This window comes from Boleophthalmus pectinirostris, unplaced genomic scaffold (assembly GCF_026225935.1).
Source record: "Boleophthalmus pectinirostris isolate CB_2022bp ecotype Guang Dong unplaced genomic scaffold, ASM2622593v1 HiC_scaffold_19, whole genome shotgun sequence".
NCBI classification, from domain to species: domain Eukaryota; kingdom Metazoa; phylum Chordata; class Actinopteri; order Gobiiformes; family Gobiidae; genus Boleophthalmus; species Boleophthalmus pectinirostris.
This window is the reverse complement of record NW_026571140.1, coordinates 22904984-22921903: the sequence shown is the minus strand read 5'-3', so window position 1 is coordinate 22921903 and position 16920 is coordinate 22904984. Positions and strand designations below refer to the sequence as shown.

Below are 16920 nucleotides of genomic sequence, written 5' to 3'. Positions count from 1 at the left end.
ATACCGGCATTATGTGCTCGCTTGCGTACTTACTTGGTACACTTTTGAGAAACTGGGATATGACCACCATGCCGTCTAAAACCAATTATGATATAGCTCTAGACCATTCTAAAACTAATCTGGCAAGGTCCAATTTGCCTTATTTATATGATATATTGCAGTATCAATACTTAGTCACCTAGTATCTTTGATTAATGGATAAATACCAAATAGAGGAAAATCCAGAGGAAAATTACATGATCGCAAAGTTACAAATTAGGCATCAAATGTAAATTTTTTTTTTGAGTATCGCAGAAGATGAAGCCATACCTGGTGGTAGCGTTTCAAGCACATGAGTCTTATCGTCTGAATTGTGCATTTTGTTTTTACTGAGTGAGTCACTGGAGCTCCATTCATCCTGAAAGCACAAAAGACATACAAATATAAATACCAGATAATATTAACATAAAAAATCAACTAGAATAGCTTCACACTATTCCTGTCATGACAAAAATAAATAAATAAATTTGAAGCACGATATATTGCAGAAGTATATAGACAATAAAAGATAATATTGGAACTAATGCACTGACACAAGAACAGATTTATGCCACAAAATTATTCTAAATCTACAATATTGTTAAAAAAAAAATTATGAGCTGCAATAAAGAAACAGCAGAATGAAACATTTTGGTACTTAGCTTGCATCTGTAATAAGTCAAGTTGTTAATTCAACTCTCCACAGCTAAAATCTTATCAAACTGACAAAAAAACAAAAACAAAAAATGTCCCAGTTGCGCAAAGAAAAAGTACACATGATCAATATTGACTCCCAAAAATACCATATTGAACAATCAATATAGCAATTATTGTGATAGACCTACTTCACACTGCGATTAGTGCTTTTGACAATTAAAGACAAACTAAAATCACTTAATTGAATCAGATAAACTTTTCATTTAATCATTTTCTATTTTTAAGCCCTCAGATGCTGCTCTCTGTTCTTACATCCTTCACTGTCAACTTAACCATTGTTAGTAATAGCAGCCATGTTATCAGATCACTTCTTTAGATGACAAACAGAAATCCAAGTGCCTCTTCTCAGTCCATTAAAAGCCTACATATCACTGAAGCTCTGCAGGCATACACCCATTAGTGACACTCAAAATCGTTGTGTGACTCCATTATATTGTCTACGAGCCCAGTTCACCTCCTGCCTGCCTCTTAAAGCTGTATTGATCTGTTTCTCTGCTACATCAGAGAAATCAGTGACACATCAGATTATCCCCACAGCTAAGAGAGGCAATGACTGGACATAATAGATTTTATGCACTTAATACAGCTTGAGATGGACCTTTTGAATGTGGAGCATAGGACCATGGCTAATAGGGGACGATTATGTGTGCGAGAGTTGTTACAGTGCAGCTACTTCATTGATTATGTTTTACGGCATCACTTGTTCACAATATGAAATTTACGGATTTTGGTTATAGTATTGCTGCTTTTATCAGTTGCAACAACAAAAAGTTGTCTGTATGTGTATGTATGTATGTGACAAAGCTCTTTTAAATCAGTTTTTACTCCAAAAAGTAGTAACTGTAACAAAAATAACTTTTTCTTCTTGTAGCAAATCCCTCAGCACCTGAAAGCAACAGCTCAAAGAACTCAAGAACATTTCTAATAAGAGAAATTGTAATTTTAGGAATAGGAATAGGAATTTTCTTAATATTAATAGTTTGTGTTTATTTACTTTCAGAAAATCTAGATTTAAAAAAAACCATCAGGTTTGGCAGTATGAATAATTAGTTTCAGTAACTAAAGTGCAGTAAAATTATGTTTCTTCTCACAATAGTCACACCACAGTATCATGACATCATCAATAAAAAGTGTTTGTTTAATTCCTTCTAAATGTCATTTTCTAACTTGATGAATTCAACATTTTGCTGTTTTTCTCACTAATCAATCTTCCATCTGTCCTCCTCCTTTCCAACTTCTTCCCCAAACTTTCTCTTCTTTTTGTCCTTCCTGCTGTGTTTCTTTGGCAGTCGTTTGCTTTGTCCGCCAGATGGACATGACACACACAGTAAGGCAAAAATACTCTAGATCTGATTGAGCTCAGAATGAAACACTGAGTCACTGCGTCAACCAAAGTCCTCCTATATTTTCTCCATGTTTCTTATTTTGAAATCAGATAAAATGTAGGGTCAAAAGTATCAGAAATCATACTAATCAATAATAAAATTTGTACTGAAACTAAATACTCATTTGAGCAGGTTTAAATACAAAAAAAGTCACAATCACGGGACAAAAATGTACCTTTCCTGAATAGCTTTAGAATGATCTTGAGCAATATCAGAATAAATATTCTTGTATTACTATAGAACCTACCTGTACGGCTAAGGGATTATATAGATATACTTAAGTACTACGATTTAATGTTGAATATCTCATTCTGTTGTATAAAGAAAGTGTTTTAATTATCATTGTGGTATGTAAATTGGTATAGAAATATTAGTATCATGATACACTAATATAGTCTATATAGTCTGAGGAAACTGATTGTGGAGTGCGATGTGTATTTTGGAGAAAAAGAGCAATTTCTGTGTCTCTGGCGCTGAGCTACAATGCAACGTGACAGTGGTATATGTGACAAAATGGCACTTGACAGGTCAAAAGTAGGAGCCTCACTTGAACTGAATACTAAAGCATCTCCAGAAATATCACAATACATAAAAGATGAGGCTGTCACACTGGATTTTAGATTTTTATAAGAGTGGGACAAATTGGCTCGGATCAAAAGTAGATTTTATTATTATTTTTTACCACAGCTGAATAATGTGCAAATACACGCACTGCCAAGAAGAGGAGTTCAAATCATATTTTCCTCCATTTGGGTAATTACAACAGAAAATTGCTATATTTTCTGTCTCCTCTACATATTACACTTAAGTACACACTGTTCCTGAATAATATAGGCTGTATACTAACCTGCAAAAGTATGCCGTAATCTTTTACCTGTGTTCTGTGCAGCACCTGACACTATTATCACTCTTATCACGCCATGAATATGATTGTGTATGTATGGATATGTGCTGCTCTTTTTTATTGCTTTAGAGCATCACAATTACACCCTTTTTTAAAATACAGAATTATTGTTAGAACAGTATTGACTGAATCTTGGATTTTGAAAGCATGTAGGCCATGTATTTCTTGCAAGTTAAGCTCTCCACATGAGATTAACAAATTCAAAACATCAACATTGGCTCTGTGATTTCATATGTAAAAAAGTCCCTCTCATTTCTAATCCATTCACTTTGGTCTAGGGCTATAAAAATATATACTGGGACAGATACAAATAATGAGCATCTAGTTTCTAGATACTCTACTACATAATACTCTACTCAAACTAGATACTCTTTTGAGCAGGTATCAGTACTAAAAAAGGTTAGGTAAGGGTTAGGGTTATGGGGTTATGGTAATAAGTGGAAGAAAATGGATGGATGGATGGATGGGTATTCTCATAATCAAAAAACTAAATATATATCATCTGCCTCCAGCTCTTTCCTCTGTCTTTAACCAACACAATAAAGTCTCAGATTCACTTTTTTTTTTACATTAACTTCAAGGTAAAGTAAATACGCCCAGCAGTAGTTAAATTCTCCATCTGACAGAGTTGTTAGCGGACTCTCGTGAGCCCTTACACCTGCTCTCTGATAATGGGATGCCCTCTAAGCCCCACACAGATAAGGCCAACCCAGTGCGTGTGTGTGTCAACAAGTCCAGGCCCATATGAGTTTATACAGCCAGGACAGATTCACAGCATTAGGAGTGCCGCTTACTCACATGCACGCTGAGTCCTTGTCTAGCATCCAACAGCCACAGTATAATCCATCGTAATCTGATCACAACTGCTGATAGATTAACTCTGATAAGATACAAACAGTTACACACATCTCACACACATGCAGAAAAAGCACTAGGCACCATGAGTAACGTCATTTGACATTTTGTTAGTATATCACGATGTTATCCTTTAGGTGTTATAGTTATCTGATCAAATGTGCTGGAGCGTCTTATGTGAAACTCAGGTGGGATTTTTTTTACAGGACAGGTAATCTTGATTTACAGCAGTCATAGATCACCAAAAAGACCCTAAGGGAATTCTGGGAGCAACAAGATTCTGAGCAACGATATTATGAAGGAAGCTACATATTAAGATTTGATGAGCTATAACATCATCAAATAGAAAGATCAAATAAATTGATAATTTTAAATGTGCTGGGCATGTACTAGCAAATTCAAGAGGATCATAGAATCACATTATTTTGTACATTCAGTTAAAACAGTGGTCCCCTTCAGTAACACAAACTATCTGTACACTGAATATTATGTAACAGCATAATAACGCATGCATGTGAGTGACCAAGAAAATTATTATTTAAGTCTCACTTTTTAAAGCTAAAATTGGTCACATTTTATGACCAAGCAAATACAATTATTTGTGACTATTAGACTATTAGGCTAGACTTTAGTTTTAACTTTAAGGGATCTTTATGAATGAAAATTATGAATGAAAAATCCTCACTGATTAGAACCCTGCATTAGATTTTAGCATCCAGAAGATGATTTAGGTAGACATTTTGAAGAAAAAGGAGATGTTTTAGAGGTTGCCCAAACTGCATGAAGTTTCTGCATGAAGTTTTGAAGCTCCTGCAAATAATTTGGTATTCCTAAAGAAGCTGTCACAGTATGAAAATTCAGTTGTCAAGAAAGCAGCCTTAACAGCTTCGGGCCGACATCTTTGGTACTTGAGTGAAGAAATGGTTGGCCTGGCATGCTTCGACTCCAGTGTGACAGAAGAACATGAAGAAGCTGATCGTTCACAATATTATGGAAAAGGAAGGTTCAGACTAGAGGTTCCACCAAGTGATGTGATGCCCTTAATCAAGCAGATTATGAAGGAAAGCAGATCAGTGATTTTGTCACTACCAGCACGATACGTTTCTTCGAAGCTCTTGATCTGCCAAAAGCCTTTTTAATAATTCCCACAGCAGACTAGGCTGATGATGCAGACTTTCAGAAGGCTACTAAAATTGTGCATTTCAGGAAGGTTGTCAATGATGTCACTGAAAGGAGGTGAAGCTTATTTTAAATTTTATTTGAAGCCTCACAAAGAATGAAGATCAGAAACAGTATCTACTGCAGGTTGTCAAAGAGCACAGGCACATCTTTTGTGATGCCAACAAAATCACAGTGGTTGCTGGACTTTCTAAGTAACTTTTTATAGACTTTATGGACTTTCTAAGCAACTTTTATGGATGTTCTAAGTAATTTTAATGCAAATTTTAGTTTGTGCTTGCAGAATAAAATGATTATTCAAATACGTCTTATTTATTTGGTTCGCTATGTGTCGTATATGCAGGGTTCTTATCTATAGAATCTAAAAAAAATTTGGACCACCCTACTGTTTATATGTAACAGAAATAATTGTGACCAGTTTGCATCTGACAACAAGGCTGTCTGACAATTTTGATTATGCTATCACTAGTAGAGAAAATCACAGTAGGCAACCAGCTGTATATAATTCAACTAGCTTCAAAAGTTTTTAGGGATCCTCTAAAAACATCTTTAAAATGAAGGGCTCAAGGCTCGTCCTGCCTGACACACAATCCACTCCAACTCCGGTTTACTGTACTCTGGATGAACCTGACCTTTGAACTGCCTGCAGAGTAATAGGACATGCATGCCCACAGGGGATTAGAGCTGAAAAGACAAAATGTTCATACTTGACTGGCTGCTGCACTGGCTGTGACAAGCTCTTTTTTAAACCAAGGAAATATCAAACTGGGCCATGTGCTGCTAGTGTCCAATACACTGCTCTTTACTCTTAGTAGGAGCAGGATACATGGGCCACTGCAAAAGAAGCTTTATATATCTATGCTCTAGGAAAACACCCACTATATTAAACACACTGACCTCCTTTAGTTTTGAATCACTTTTTCCCAATAAATATTGCAAAAATGTAATGTTTGCTTAACAGCTCAAATGTAATGGTATTATTTTTGATGAATGAATAGTTTGGTAAAAAAAAATAATAATAATAAAAAGCACAATCTATCACTAAATTAAAGCTGAAACATTTTAAAATTGTGAAAGGAGGAACTGTAATTCTAATTTTGTCATGGATGTTGTTTCTACAATTGACCTAACTGGGAAAAAACATACTTCTGTTAAAAATCCCACAGAAATGACTGGAAAATTGTACAGTATAAATAGGACAATTGCCATTTTCTGAAATAAATGCTCATCATTTTGAGCATGTGATATTTGTGATTCAGGAAATATTAAAACAAAAAAGGTTGGGATCACTGCTCTACTAGGTTACTTACACACAACCATAGAAGAATGCACAAACTTTGGGGAGTGACACCAGTTAATACAATGCACTGTACAATGTCACTATCCTGTCCTGTGCAAGCTATCTATGGCATTCATATGTCTTAGGACGGCACAAACACATGGCAAAAGGCAATAGGAAAAATAAACCACAAACTTCCAGAAAACAAAGTAGACCTGAGTTCTATAAAATAGCTGAAAATGTTTGGTACTTTTGAACTGTTCGGGAAACCGCTCCTCATTCATCAACATTAAAAGGAAACCCACAAAGGGAACATCTTAAGCTGTGCAGTGTCAATATTCCTGACTCACTCACCCTGCGGTGGTGCTGCTGTCTCAGTCTGCCACTGTTTATCCTCCAGAACAAAGAATCAACAAGTCACACTTTTCCTCTGCACTTAATCACATCTGTGCATCCTTAGGACATCCACACAAACACTCTCTGGCACCAGTTCAACACAAAGCAATGAATGAAGCTTGTTTGGGAAAATAGTGCCAGAAACCGAGCTGCTAAATGACTGCACAGGCATATGTGGAGGAAAAACACAATACTCTTACAAGCAAGAGTTTGTGAAGCTATAGCATTTCAGACATTTGGAAACGTATGCTTTAATCGCAGCAATTTCATTTTATGGATGTGGGGAAACTTAACATACAAGATTGAGACAGAACATTTAGGGCTAAAGCATAAGGCAAAAAAGGTTGATTCTGAGAACAGAATGAACTAGTAAAAGAGGGATAAAGAGCAGCTTTCATTACTGTACTGTTTAACACGATTACCATTTCTAACTTCACAACATGGCATGTGCATGTGTTTTCTAAAACTAAAATCCTATTTAAAAGTGGTATAATTGTGTGTTGTGTTGTGTATATTTTTTCAGCTCATTTTAATATCAATTACAATCTATTGATATTTTTGTCAATGCAACAATGTAGTCACTCAAGTCCAAATTTATGTATGTTACTGTACTGGTAGATAGAGACTTGTACATCCGCTAAAAGTTGCATGTGCATGTTGCGTCCAGGCAAAAATTATAACAGTAAAGTAAAAACAGAGCTGCAGTACAGTTCTTTGAAGATCCAAATTGTTTTGATTATTTTGAAGCACCACAATGCGTCTTTTCGGATCAAGCTCTTCTTTAGACAATGTTATGTTAGTGTAACATTGATTAACATTTATCATCAATGGTTGATTATGTGAACACATTCAGTATTGTATTCTGATTATTAATGCTAATGGATAAGAGAGTCATAAGAGAAGGAACACAAGAGACTCTTAGGTCAATATAAGGGCTGGTTCTTAAACTTTTACTGAGCTATTTGTTCATTTCTGAAGTGGTTTGTCTGAGCATGTGATCCTTCATGGGCCTCTTGAAAGTAATTATGTGAAATGTCAGAAAGTCTGGTATCACAAAATTAGATCAGAACAAATTACTGTGAGTAACAGGAAGTTTCAATATAATCCTAAAGACAGGCCCGTTATCGACTCAAATGGGACCAAACATTTAACACCCCAGGCTTGTTCCAGTTGAGTTATGGGAGTCATGCACAGAAACGGCAAGACAACTAACCAACTCATATTGTTTTAGGATGTGGACTAGAGGTAGGCAACATTGGCAAAAATGAATATCTCAATATCACAATAACTGTAATCAGAAGATAGTGTATAACATGTATTACTTTATGAGTTCAGTACCGTCGAATTTGCAGAAATATAACTTTATACTGTAATTTGGAAAACTACACATAAGTTTATTTCAGACAGCTTTTCACAATGTGTTTTAAATTGTTTAAATGACAAACCAGATAGGCAAAGTTTAAATAGCTTCAAAATTACATTCACTAATCACTATATCACTAATCACTACATCCATAAAAAGGTTTAAAAACAATATAAGTGGACATTACAGCATGCAAAGAGCAAAGCAAGACAAGTATCACCCGGGTGAGAGAGTGAGAGAGACTCAGGGGGTGTGAAGATTCAATGGAGCAATTGTGTGTGAATGGGCCCCATCCCAAAGCCCCATCTGCAGGCTATACATACACACAAACATGCAGCAAGCAAAGAGGCCCACAAATACAATCAAAATACAAAATAGGTTATGACTAGACACACACATCATCTGACTATGTTCAAAGAGCCAGAGGAGGGGCCGATCCCCAGACTGTGGCTTGCTGTAAGTCTACCACAGGGCAGCTGTGGTTGCAATAGCAGCTAACAATCATCAAGTGTGGAATTAATGAATAATGCAAGAAACTGTAATGCAACTTTGAGCATATATATATATATATATATATATATATATATATATATATATATATATATATATATTTTTTTTTTTTTTAAATTTAAAAAAATATTTCTGTATATCTTTATTTCTGTGTACTGATTATACTTTAATCAATGTGCTGATAGTTAGAATGCCTAATTCTTATGTTTTTTTTTGTTTGTTTTATTTATGCTTAAGGTTTACTCATACAAGTCAGCCCTCATCCTGCTCTGTGAAAGCATAGAGCTGTGAACAACTTTGTCTCTAAAATATTGAGAAAACTGTCAAAGACTTTAAGTTATACCTCTTTGTACACTAAATATAAGTTCTAGTAATACTGTATCTTCAGCTTTCTTTACCTGCAGTAAACTAGTTCAATGTGATTGTGTGTATGGGGGTCAAGTGGGAGGCATGCAGACAAAAACATTTGCCAACCTCAAGCAGATCAAATGCCAAATTAAAAAGGTGGGGAACAAAGAAACCCTGGATTCACTAGATTCAAACCTGGTGAAATAAATTTGGAGAGCTGTGTAACAGAGAAATAACTGTGGTATCTGTAGGATTTGAGAGGCAGAGTTTGACTGTGAAATAAACATATTGCATCTAAAACATCTAAACATTTGCTGTTGCAAACACGCATGAGACCGCTGTGTAACTTCTGATCCAAAGTGCTGAATCATGGGAGTTAGTCAGAAGAGGGAAAAGTCTGGGTGGTGGATGTTAACATGTCTGATCCAAGTCTTTCATTGGACAAAGCTCCCTCTTCTCCTCTGCTCCCTCCCCGTGTCTTTGATGTCAGCCCTCTCAAAGCAACACAGCGATTAACACAGCCAATGTGCACCGGTATTTTCACTAAGACAATCAGCACAATGCTTTCATTAGATTGTTCATTACACTAAATGATGGTAATTTGAGGAAATTGTGGCTCCTAGTGATTTAGAGGCGAATATAATAGAAGCTTGCAGTAAGACCCTAAACCGCATTGAGATCATTAAGGCTCTGGCACTGATAGGCCAAATGGGTGGAACTGTAAATGTCTATAAATATTTTCTTTGCCTTACAAGGAGAAAATGCTTCTATCCGCTTGCAGAGGAAGGTGTGTTCCTGAATGTATGGATGTGTGTGTTAGGGTGAACCAGAGCCAAGATGTGGTCATTTCCTATATATGCTGCTTATACGAAAGCTCCTCTGGTCAAGCTTAAAGTACTTCAGTATTGACTTCACACCAATTGAGGGTCTTACTTCTCTACAACATAAACAATATTTTCCCATATTTCAGTATCTAATGGTTAAATATGATGGCTCATCACAATGTTCAAAAACAATGTCTGTGGGCTGTTGATGCCTCTTGGCCATGACTCCCTTAAAAAAAAAGAGATATTCAAATATCAGTGGGACTTTCCTGGTTAAATAAAGGTTAATTAAACAAAAATGTACTACTATATTCATTTTTTTTATTAAGTACAGATTTAAAACTGACTTACAATACAAAGTACAATTACCCAAAAATCTACTCAATTACAGTAACCTGCCCTGGAATCCTGCTATACAACATTCAGGTTGTAAAAACTCCCTTCTACATTCTATTTGAATACATACTATTAGGGTCTGGAACTGGACAATTAAGGGCGTCAGTTAAACCGTTCGAACTTGGGACGGTACAACCAGCTCAACTACTCTGTGTCACGTCTCTCAAATGCGAAAGTTATCTCCTTATGGAAATTCTGTTTATTGCATTTAGTGCTTCCCTTGTTGATTCTGCATAAAACTTCTACAGTTTCTCAGCTCTCTATTGTTTTTTCCTTAAGCTGCCATGTTTGTTTTGGCATGAACAGACCATGCATTTCTCTGGTTGGTTAATCCGCTTGTCATGGACATCAGGGAGACAGGATATGGTTCTAGACCCACACATCATGTCACCTAATACACTTTGTTGTAAGATTAGAACATATGTTTTTTGGTCAAGATAACCAAAAGCTTGTATTTAAAACTTCATGTGCAAGCTGCTATGGTTTTGTAATCAATCAATATTTTTAACAATTTTCACTCAATATGATCATTTTGTGAACATCAAATGCATTAAATCAGTTTACATCAATTTAAGTCTTAATTAGCCTTCCTTCACCCATAGAAATGAGAACTAAAACAGGAATGAACACTACTGCAACATTTGAGGTAGTGCCGCTTGTCATTAGGTGTCATGTGTACACTAAATAACATGCATCCTCTCACATCTGGTACATCTGGTTTCTATAGCGCTTTGATGTTCCTGTTACTGGGCGTGGGGTACACGAGGGAAGTAGGCCGTTCTTTAGTCATAAAGACACCAGATCACTACACTGTCTCAGCTGGAAACACACTGGCCTCCATTCATGTTCCCTACACCAGGTTTCAATGGATACAGCAATGAATAAAGCATAATTACACACAGCAACCCAAAATCCCTTTGGTACACAATGTTTCTTTGCTTGTTGGGAGGCAGTTTAGAACATATTTCTATCTCGGTCATATAACTCAGCCCAGGGAACAGCCAATGTTATAACCTATAGCAGATTTCATCACTACAAGATTCTTTTAGAAAAGAACATTTAAGTTGGTTATTTCCAAACTACCACAATTTGAATCAGCAATTCTGAACAACTAAAAAGGAGAGACATCCACATCTTAATTATAACTATCTATCTATAACATAACCAAAAACAAAAAGGAGATGTTCTTAGTTTTACTTCTCTAGCTCTTTCCAGGTGACAAATTTACAGGTCATATTCGGACATTTTTCAAGCCACTTTGAAAAAAAAAACACTTAAAATGTGCTAGGTAGATGCATTTAATGCCATACTATGCAACATGCAAGGCTAAACAATAACACAGATAACACACCCCCTATGAGAAGTTGCATAGTGCACCTATAAAATAAAGTCTTGAAATAAGGTGAACAATCACACATTTTTATATTTTTTGTCTGAAAATTTCAGTAGATAGATATTTTACAACAACTGAAGCAAATCAGGGAATTAGACGACAGAATGACAGCTCCCATGGTGCCAGTCAATCTCTCTGTACTGACACATTTGAATTAGTGTGACACAGTTGATTCCAATGGGCAATGATTCACAGGCAGCATGAAGGAAGCAATGAATGACCTTTGAACTCCAAGGGCATCAGTAGCTCTAATTATGAACAACAAACGCATAGTGTTTGTCAGAAGCATACAGCAGGACAGAGCTTATACAATATTCAAATACCTCAATGGACAGTGGACACTTAAGGAAAGTACAATACTGGACAATACTGGACAATAGCACCAGTTTACTCTTAATCACTTGTTAAAAGCAGTTCACATCACAAACTCTGAAGTCCTGTATGACACAACACTAAAATCATGGGACAGCTCTTTTGAAAAAAAAACAGAGTGAGACATTAGGTGATTTTAGCTATTCTTAGCCACAGTCCTGATGGAGTCTGACACAATCAAAAGTGCTCCCCCCTCTGCGCTGAAAGCACAGATAAATCAAACGTACCTTTTAAGGGAGAACTCGCATGGACCCTGAAAAAGGCATTAGGGCGAAGCTGGCTTGGATTGTGATAGTCTTTCACTCTCTTTATAACCGTGATTTTTCAGACTTTGGGTTTGGGACATATTTAGGTCAAATTTCTATTTCTCTTGCTAGAAAACAAAGGACGCAATTACAATGAACCATGTTTGTGAAAGTAATCTGCCTGTGTCAACCAATTAACCATTTCAAACCTAAGTACTGATTCATTAAAACTGTTCGACAGAAGGGTGTGAGAATGTGCTGTAAATCACATGTAAATGCATGCAGTTACACACACACGCACACACACACATGCACGCACGCGCACACACACACACACACACACACACACGCATGCACGCACGCGCACACACACACGCACGCACGCACGCACACACACACCTGAAGCATCTTCAGCCTGGCTTAAAGGAGATCATGTACCATGGGCTAATAAGAATTAGGGGTCATACTAACTTTCCCCTTCGTATTAAATGTATGCGTTTGAAGCAAACGGGGCTATGCCCTGGGAGGCTGTTTTTAACAACAGTGCAGTTTTGCAGCCTCAGGAGACTTTTTATTGGATATGATGCAGTTTTTCCAGCTTCATGCTGCTGAGTCTTAACCACCTAGACATCATCTTATGACGTATCTGCTCAGCATTTCTGCTCTGTTTGTGTTAATAGTTATACATCTAAACAATGTGCAAATGAAATGGTGAATTTTCCCTTACAGGCCGTATATGATGTCATAAATGAGGTTCTCAACGAGGAGGGCATTCTTAAGGTGTCAGCATTTTGTTAAATAAGGCCACTGCACTGTTCTGTCAGTCACCCATTAGAGCTGAGTCAGCTTCTGCTCCTTAAATCTACTTTCAGCATCACTGTATGAATTCACTGTGAGATTGGTTTTAACAATAATCCTTGCACATTCAGAATTTCTAAGAATTTGGTTGAATAGTTTGTGGGAAAATACTTGAAAAGTGAGAAGCTTTTAGTGAACACAAGCTGCTGTGCTGGTTTTACACACGTCCTAATGGAAACAAACCTTTTTCTTCAAATGACGACATTGTGAAACATGTTTTTCTCCACAAGTCGGTACAATGATCTTTAAGGAAGAGTGAATTTTCTAGTTAGTCAGGTTTAAGCCAATCCTTGTCCTCTTTCTTTTGAGTCTATAGACAAAATTTGTTCCTTTTTCTTGAAATAATCACCGCTTATGTGGTTTTAAGTTGGAAAGATTTTTTGCCTATACACCTAAAGGAAGACCCAAATACTTATGACATTATTTTACAGATTTGAATAATCTTGGTTTAGTCAAGAAACACTGGATTCTAGGGCTATTAAAATGAACCAGATGTATTATCATGATTTGAATTATTGCCCTATTAGATTTGAGAAAAATCTGCATTCTTTAAATATTTAAAAATACAATTAACTACAATTACATGTACACTTGTCCTATCCTGCCAAGTAGAGCAAAACCACTACAGAGCTTTGCTGATACGTCATCATTACTAATAATAAAATATATGAGGTTTATTCTTTTTACAGTTTTGACAATAGAAGTAATAGTTCGAAAAAAAATGTATGATTTCAAAGCTGAGCCAAATATTTGTGATAGTTTTTGCTGTAATTGAGCAGCTCTACAAGATACTCACTCAATGGATTTAATAATGCATAACAGTAAAAATCAGCATGTCTGGATGCCACAATTCTGCATTGATAAAGAGCAAATGACATGCACAGACAGGCAGCGGATGCCTAAAGCTACAGATAAGAGGCTGGACAGGGCAAAGCTGCACATCCAAATCCCACTGAGCCGTGTGTGTGTGTGTGTTAAACCTCTGGCCACAACACACTCACATTTCCTCGCTCTGATGAACAGGAGGAGCGCTGGGATCTGGCAGAAGACACCAGTCACAACACTTATATCACCTCCAAAATAAAACTAGGACTGTCTACTAGGAATTATCTGCTGAGAAGTAACAATAAGCTTTCTACATAATCGCAATTTTAATTTTTCCATTAATCAAATCTAAATAACTGTGATGATGATTTAGGTAACATAATGTTAACTACAACAACAAAATACTCTGTGCTTTGCTAACCCTGTAGTTTAGACCTCCACAAATATGTTTGGAAATGAATAGGCTTTCAATTAGCAATTTAAATCTTATCTCATAAATAACATGTCAAAACTCAAATTCTAATACTTTGCAACTTGATTTTCATTTGAGCTGTGTAATTTTGGGAGAGCTTTTAACACCTTCCTTGATGAAACAATAACCAAACCCCAAACACAAACACTCACACACTAAATTAAAGCCAAAAGCATCAAGTCACAGTGGACTTCTTCTCAATATATACAACTAACATTTGAGGTGCAAGGGAGAGAAATAATACTGCGCTCTCAGACTAAAACAACAACCAACTAAATGTATAGAGGCTAAACAAAAAAGCTTAGGAATCTATATGAAATTGAAAAGTTGACTAAATAATCTAATTGACTGATGCAGGATATTGACAAAATGTAAAAGTATATTTCAGGTGATTTCCTGATGACAATATTCAGACAATACTATAGCAATTAATCAGAAATCAATGTGCTTAAAAAAGCATGGCAGTTTAAATTTGTCACAAAATGGGAATGGGCTGTAAAATTAACCTGAGATGTGCATAAACAAGACTTGATGCGGTTATTCGAAATATTACAAAATCAGTTGTATTTTATTATGCTTGGTGTTCTAATGTGGACTATTGCCAAAACAAGCGTTGCATTGTTTCATTTTTCAATACATCTCACCTGTATTCAATGCAAGAATAGAGCAGTTTTATTTTACTATTATAGTGAAGACTGAGGACCTGTCAAATTCAGTTAGAGAAAGCAGCAATCAGTACATGTCCCCTGACCCCTCGTGACAGCCACAAACATACAGATAATGCTATCAGGCTAATGGAGGAGTGATGGGTCTGCTGGGATTGACTCTAGGAAAGCAAACACTGGAAGGCTAACACGGATCTTAGCAGCAGGTGGAGTACACCAACGCTGTTCCCAAATTCAGAGGGGTAGCCATCATAGGAACCAGTTTGTACATAACCACCCACAACAAGACATGCACACACAGCAGGGGACATTGGCCTACATACATTTCAGATGTCCTGTCAAGTATGTTGATACATAGCACAGAATAGACAATAGATAACTTTGACCATACAGACAACCTTTACATGAAAATAAATAATTTCTTAAATGATGTATCATACAGGTCGGTATTGCTTATGTTATGTATAAGCTACAGGTTTCCATCAAATTAAATCCAATCATGGATGGCATTATTATTAAGACATATTCTCTGTTAATCTTGGATCTCTATCAGTTTTACCAGGTTCTTGTGGCCCAATAATGTTAATTTATGAAGAAGATTAGCCTATATGTTATCTCTGTAGTTACAGCCTATTTGAGTTTAATTGTTTGGGTACCTTTCAACAAAATTCCTGATCTTAACAGTTTAAATAAGCCTATGGATGAATAGCCTAAGGCTGATCAATATAGTTTACAGTGACAACCTAATAGGATTTAACAGAGGCATGACATTTGGCATAGCATCCTTGCTGTCAGATCTGACTGTCATTTCAGTTTAAATAATGACCACAGCTTTATACTGATGAGAGCTGTAATCTGTACTTCCTTATTTCTCTCATAGGCAGGAGCGGCTTGTGCTGACGTGCTCTTCAGATACACCGGCCCCTCAGCCAGGCCAGCAGCCACATACCAGGCTCTGTGGACTACCGTAGCTCTAACTATTATCACATTAACGGGACATACAACATTTCAGCGGTTCAAGAGCGGCCCCGGTGTGGAGATGGCTGCTATACGGCCAGGCAATCACCGGCACAGCGGGAGCTCGGTGCACGCTGCCCGGCCAAACCAACTTCCCCACTGCCCTTGTCCATTCTCATCCCCACCAAATCAATGCGTGTCCACTGGTACTAGCGGGGCCTTTATCGCGCTCCTCTCTCTGGTGATGTCTGAGCTGAGCAGCGATGGTTAAAAGGAGATGTAGGGGGTCCATACTCGCTTTGTCCGAGGAGAGAAATCTCATCACACCGAGAGACAACACAAGAGCAGCCGAGCAGCAGAAACCTACCTTCCGACTCAACGTTGTCCCCGAGTAGAAGTAGTAGGCTATCCCCAAGACCCAGAGCACCGCAAAACATAACAATATCCTCGATTTCCTCCGCATGCTTGCCCCAGTTTATGTCCCTGTGCTCGTGTCTGCTTGGCGGCTTCCTGTGGGCTAAAGTCTGGCTGCGCTACAGCGGCTCGGGCTGTCGGTGGTGTCCGCGCAGAGCGCCTCCCAGTGCGGCTTCGGCGATGTTCGACAGTCGGTCAGGATAACGAAAGGAGCAGGAAGCAGCGAGCCAACATCAGCGGGGTTAGAGGGCAAAGGCTAGCCGCCCGTAATCCAATCAAACAGCGGCTCAGGCAGCTCTGGAGGAGGGCCGGAGCGGGCGGCGAGTCGATCGCTGGCAGTGGTTGTGCGTCGCGGTGCGCCGTAGCCGTGCAGAGGGGGTGGGGACACTCTTGAAGGAAATGACTGTTGTAAAATTTTAGCTATGTGGGAACAGGCTACCCCAAAACCATGATCACAGAGATCCATAATTTTTTGGTTTATGTTTTGATGAAATTCACCACTAGAGGCGCCACAAAAAAAAAAAGATTTTTCAATGGGTTGTTTT

The 16920-nt window shown here is 37.4% G+C and overlaps 1 protein-coding gene across 1 annotated transcript in view; it reads right to left on the bottom strand.

Annotated features, from left to right (window-relative positions):
* Positions 1–16768, bottom strand: part of galnt2 (UDP-N-acetyl-alpha-D-galactosamine:polypeptide N-acetylgalactosaminyltransferase 2) — a 30839-nt gene extending 14071 nt beyond the window's left edge. The window contains exons 1-2 of the mRNA XM_020938834.2: positions 16329–16768; positions 310–397 (exon numbers count right to left, since the gene is read on the bottom strand). Coding sequence (XP_020794493.1) covers positions 310–397; positions 16329–16424 — 184 coding nt within the window. The 5' untranslated portion in view covers positions 16425–16768. The remainder of the gene's footprint in view (positions 1–309; positions 398–16328) is intronic.
* Positions 16769–16920: the final 152 nt, after the last annotated feature.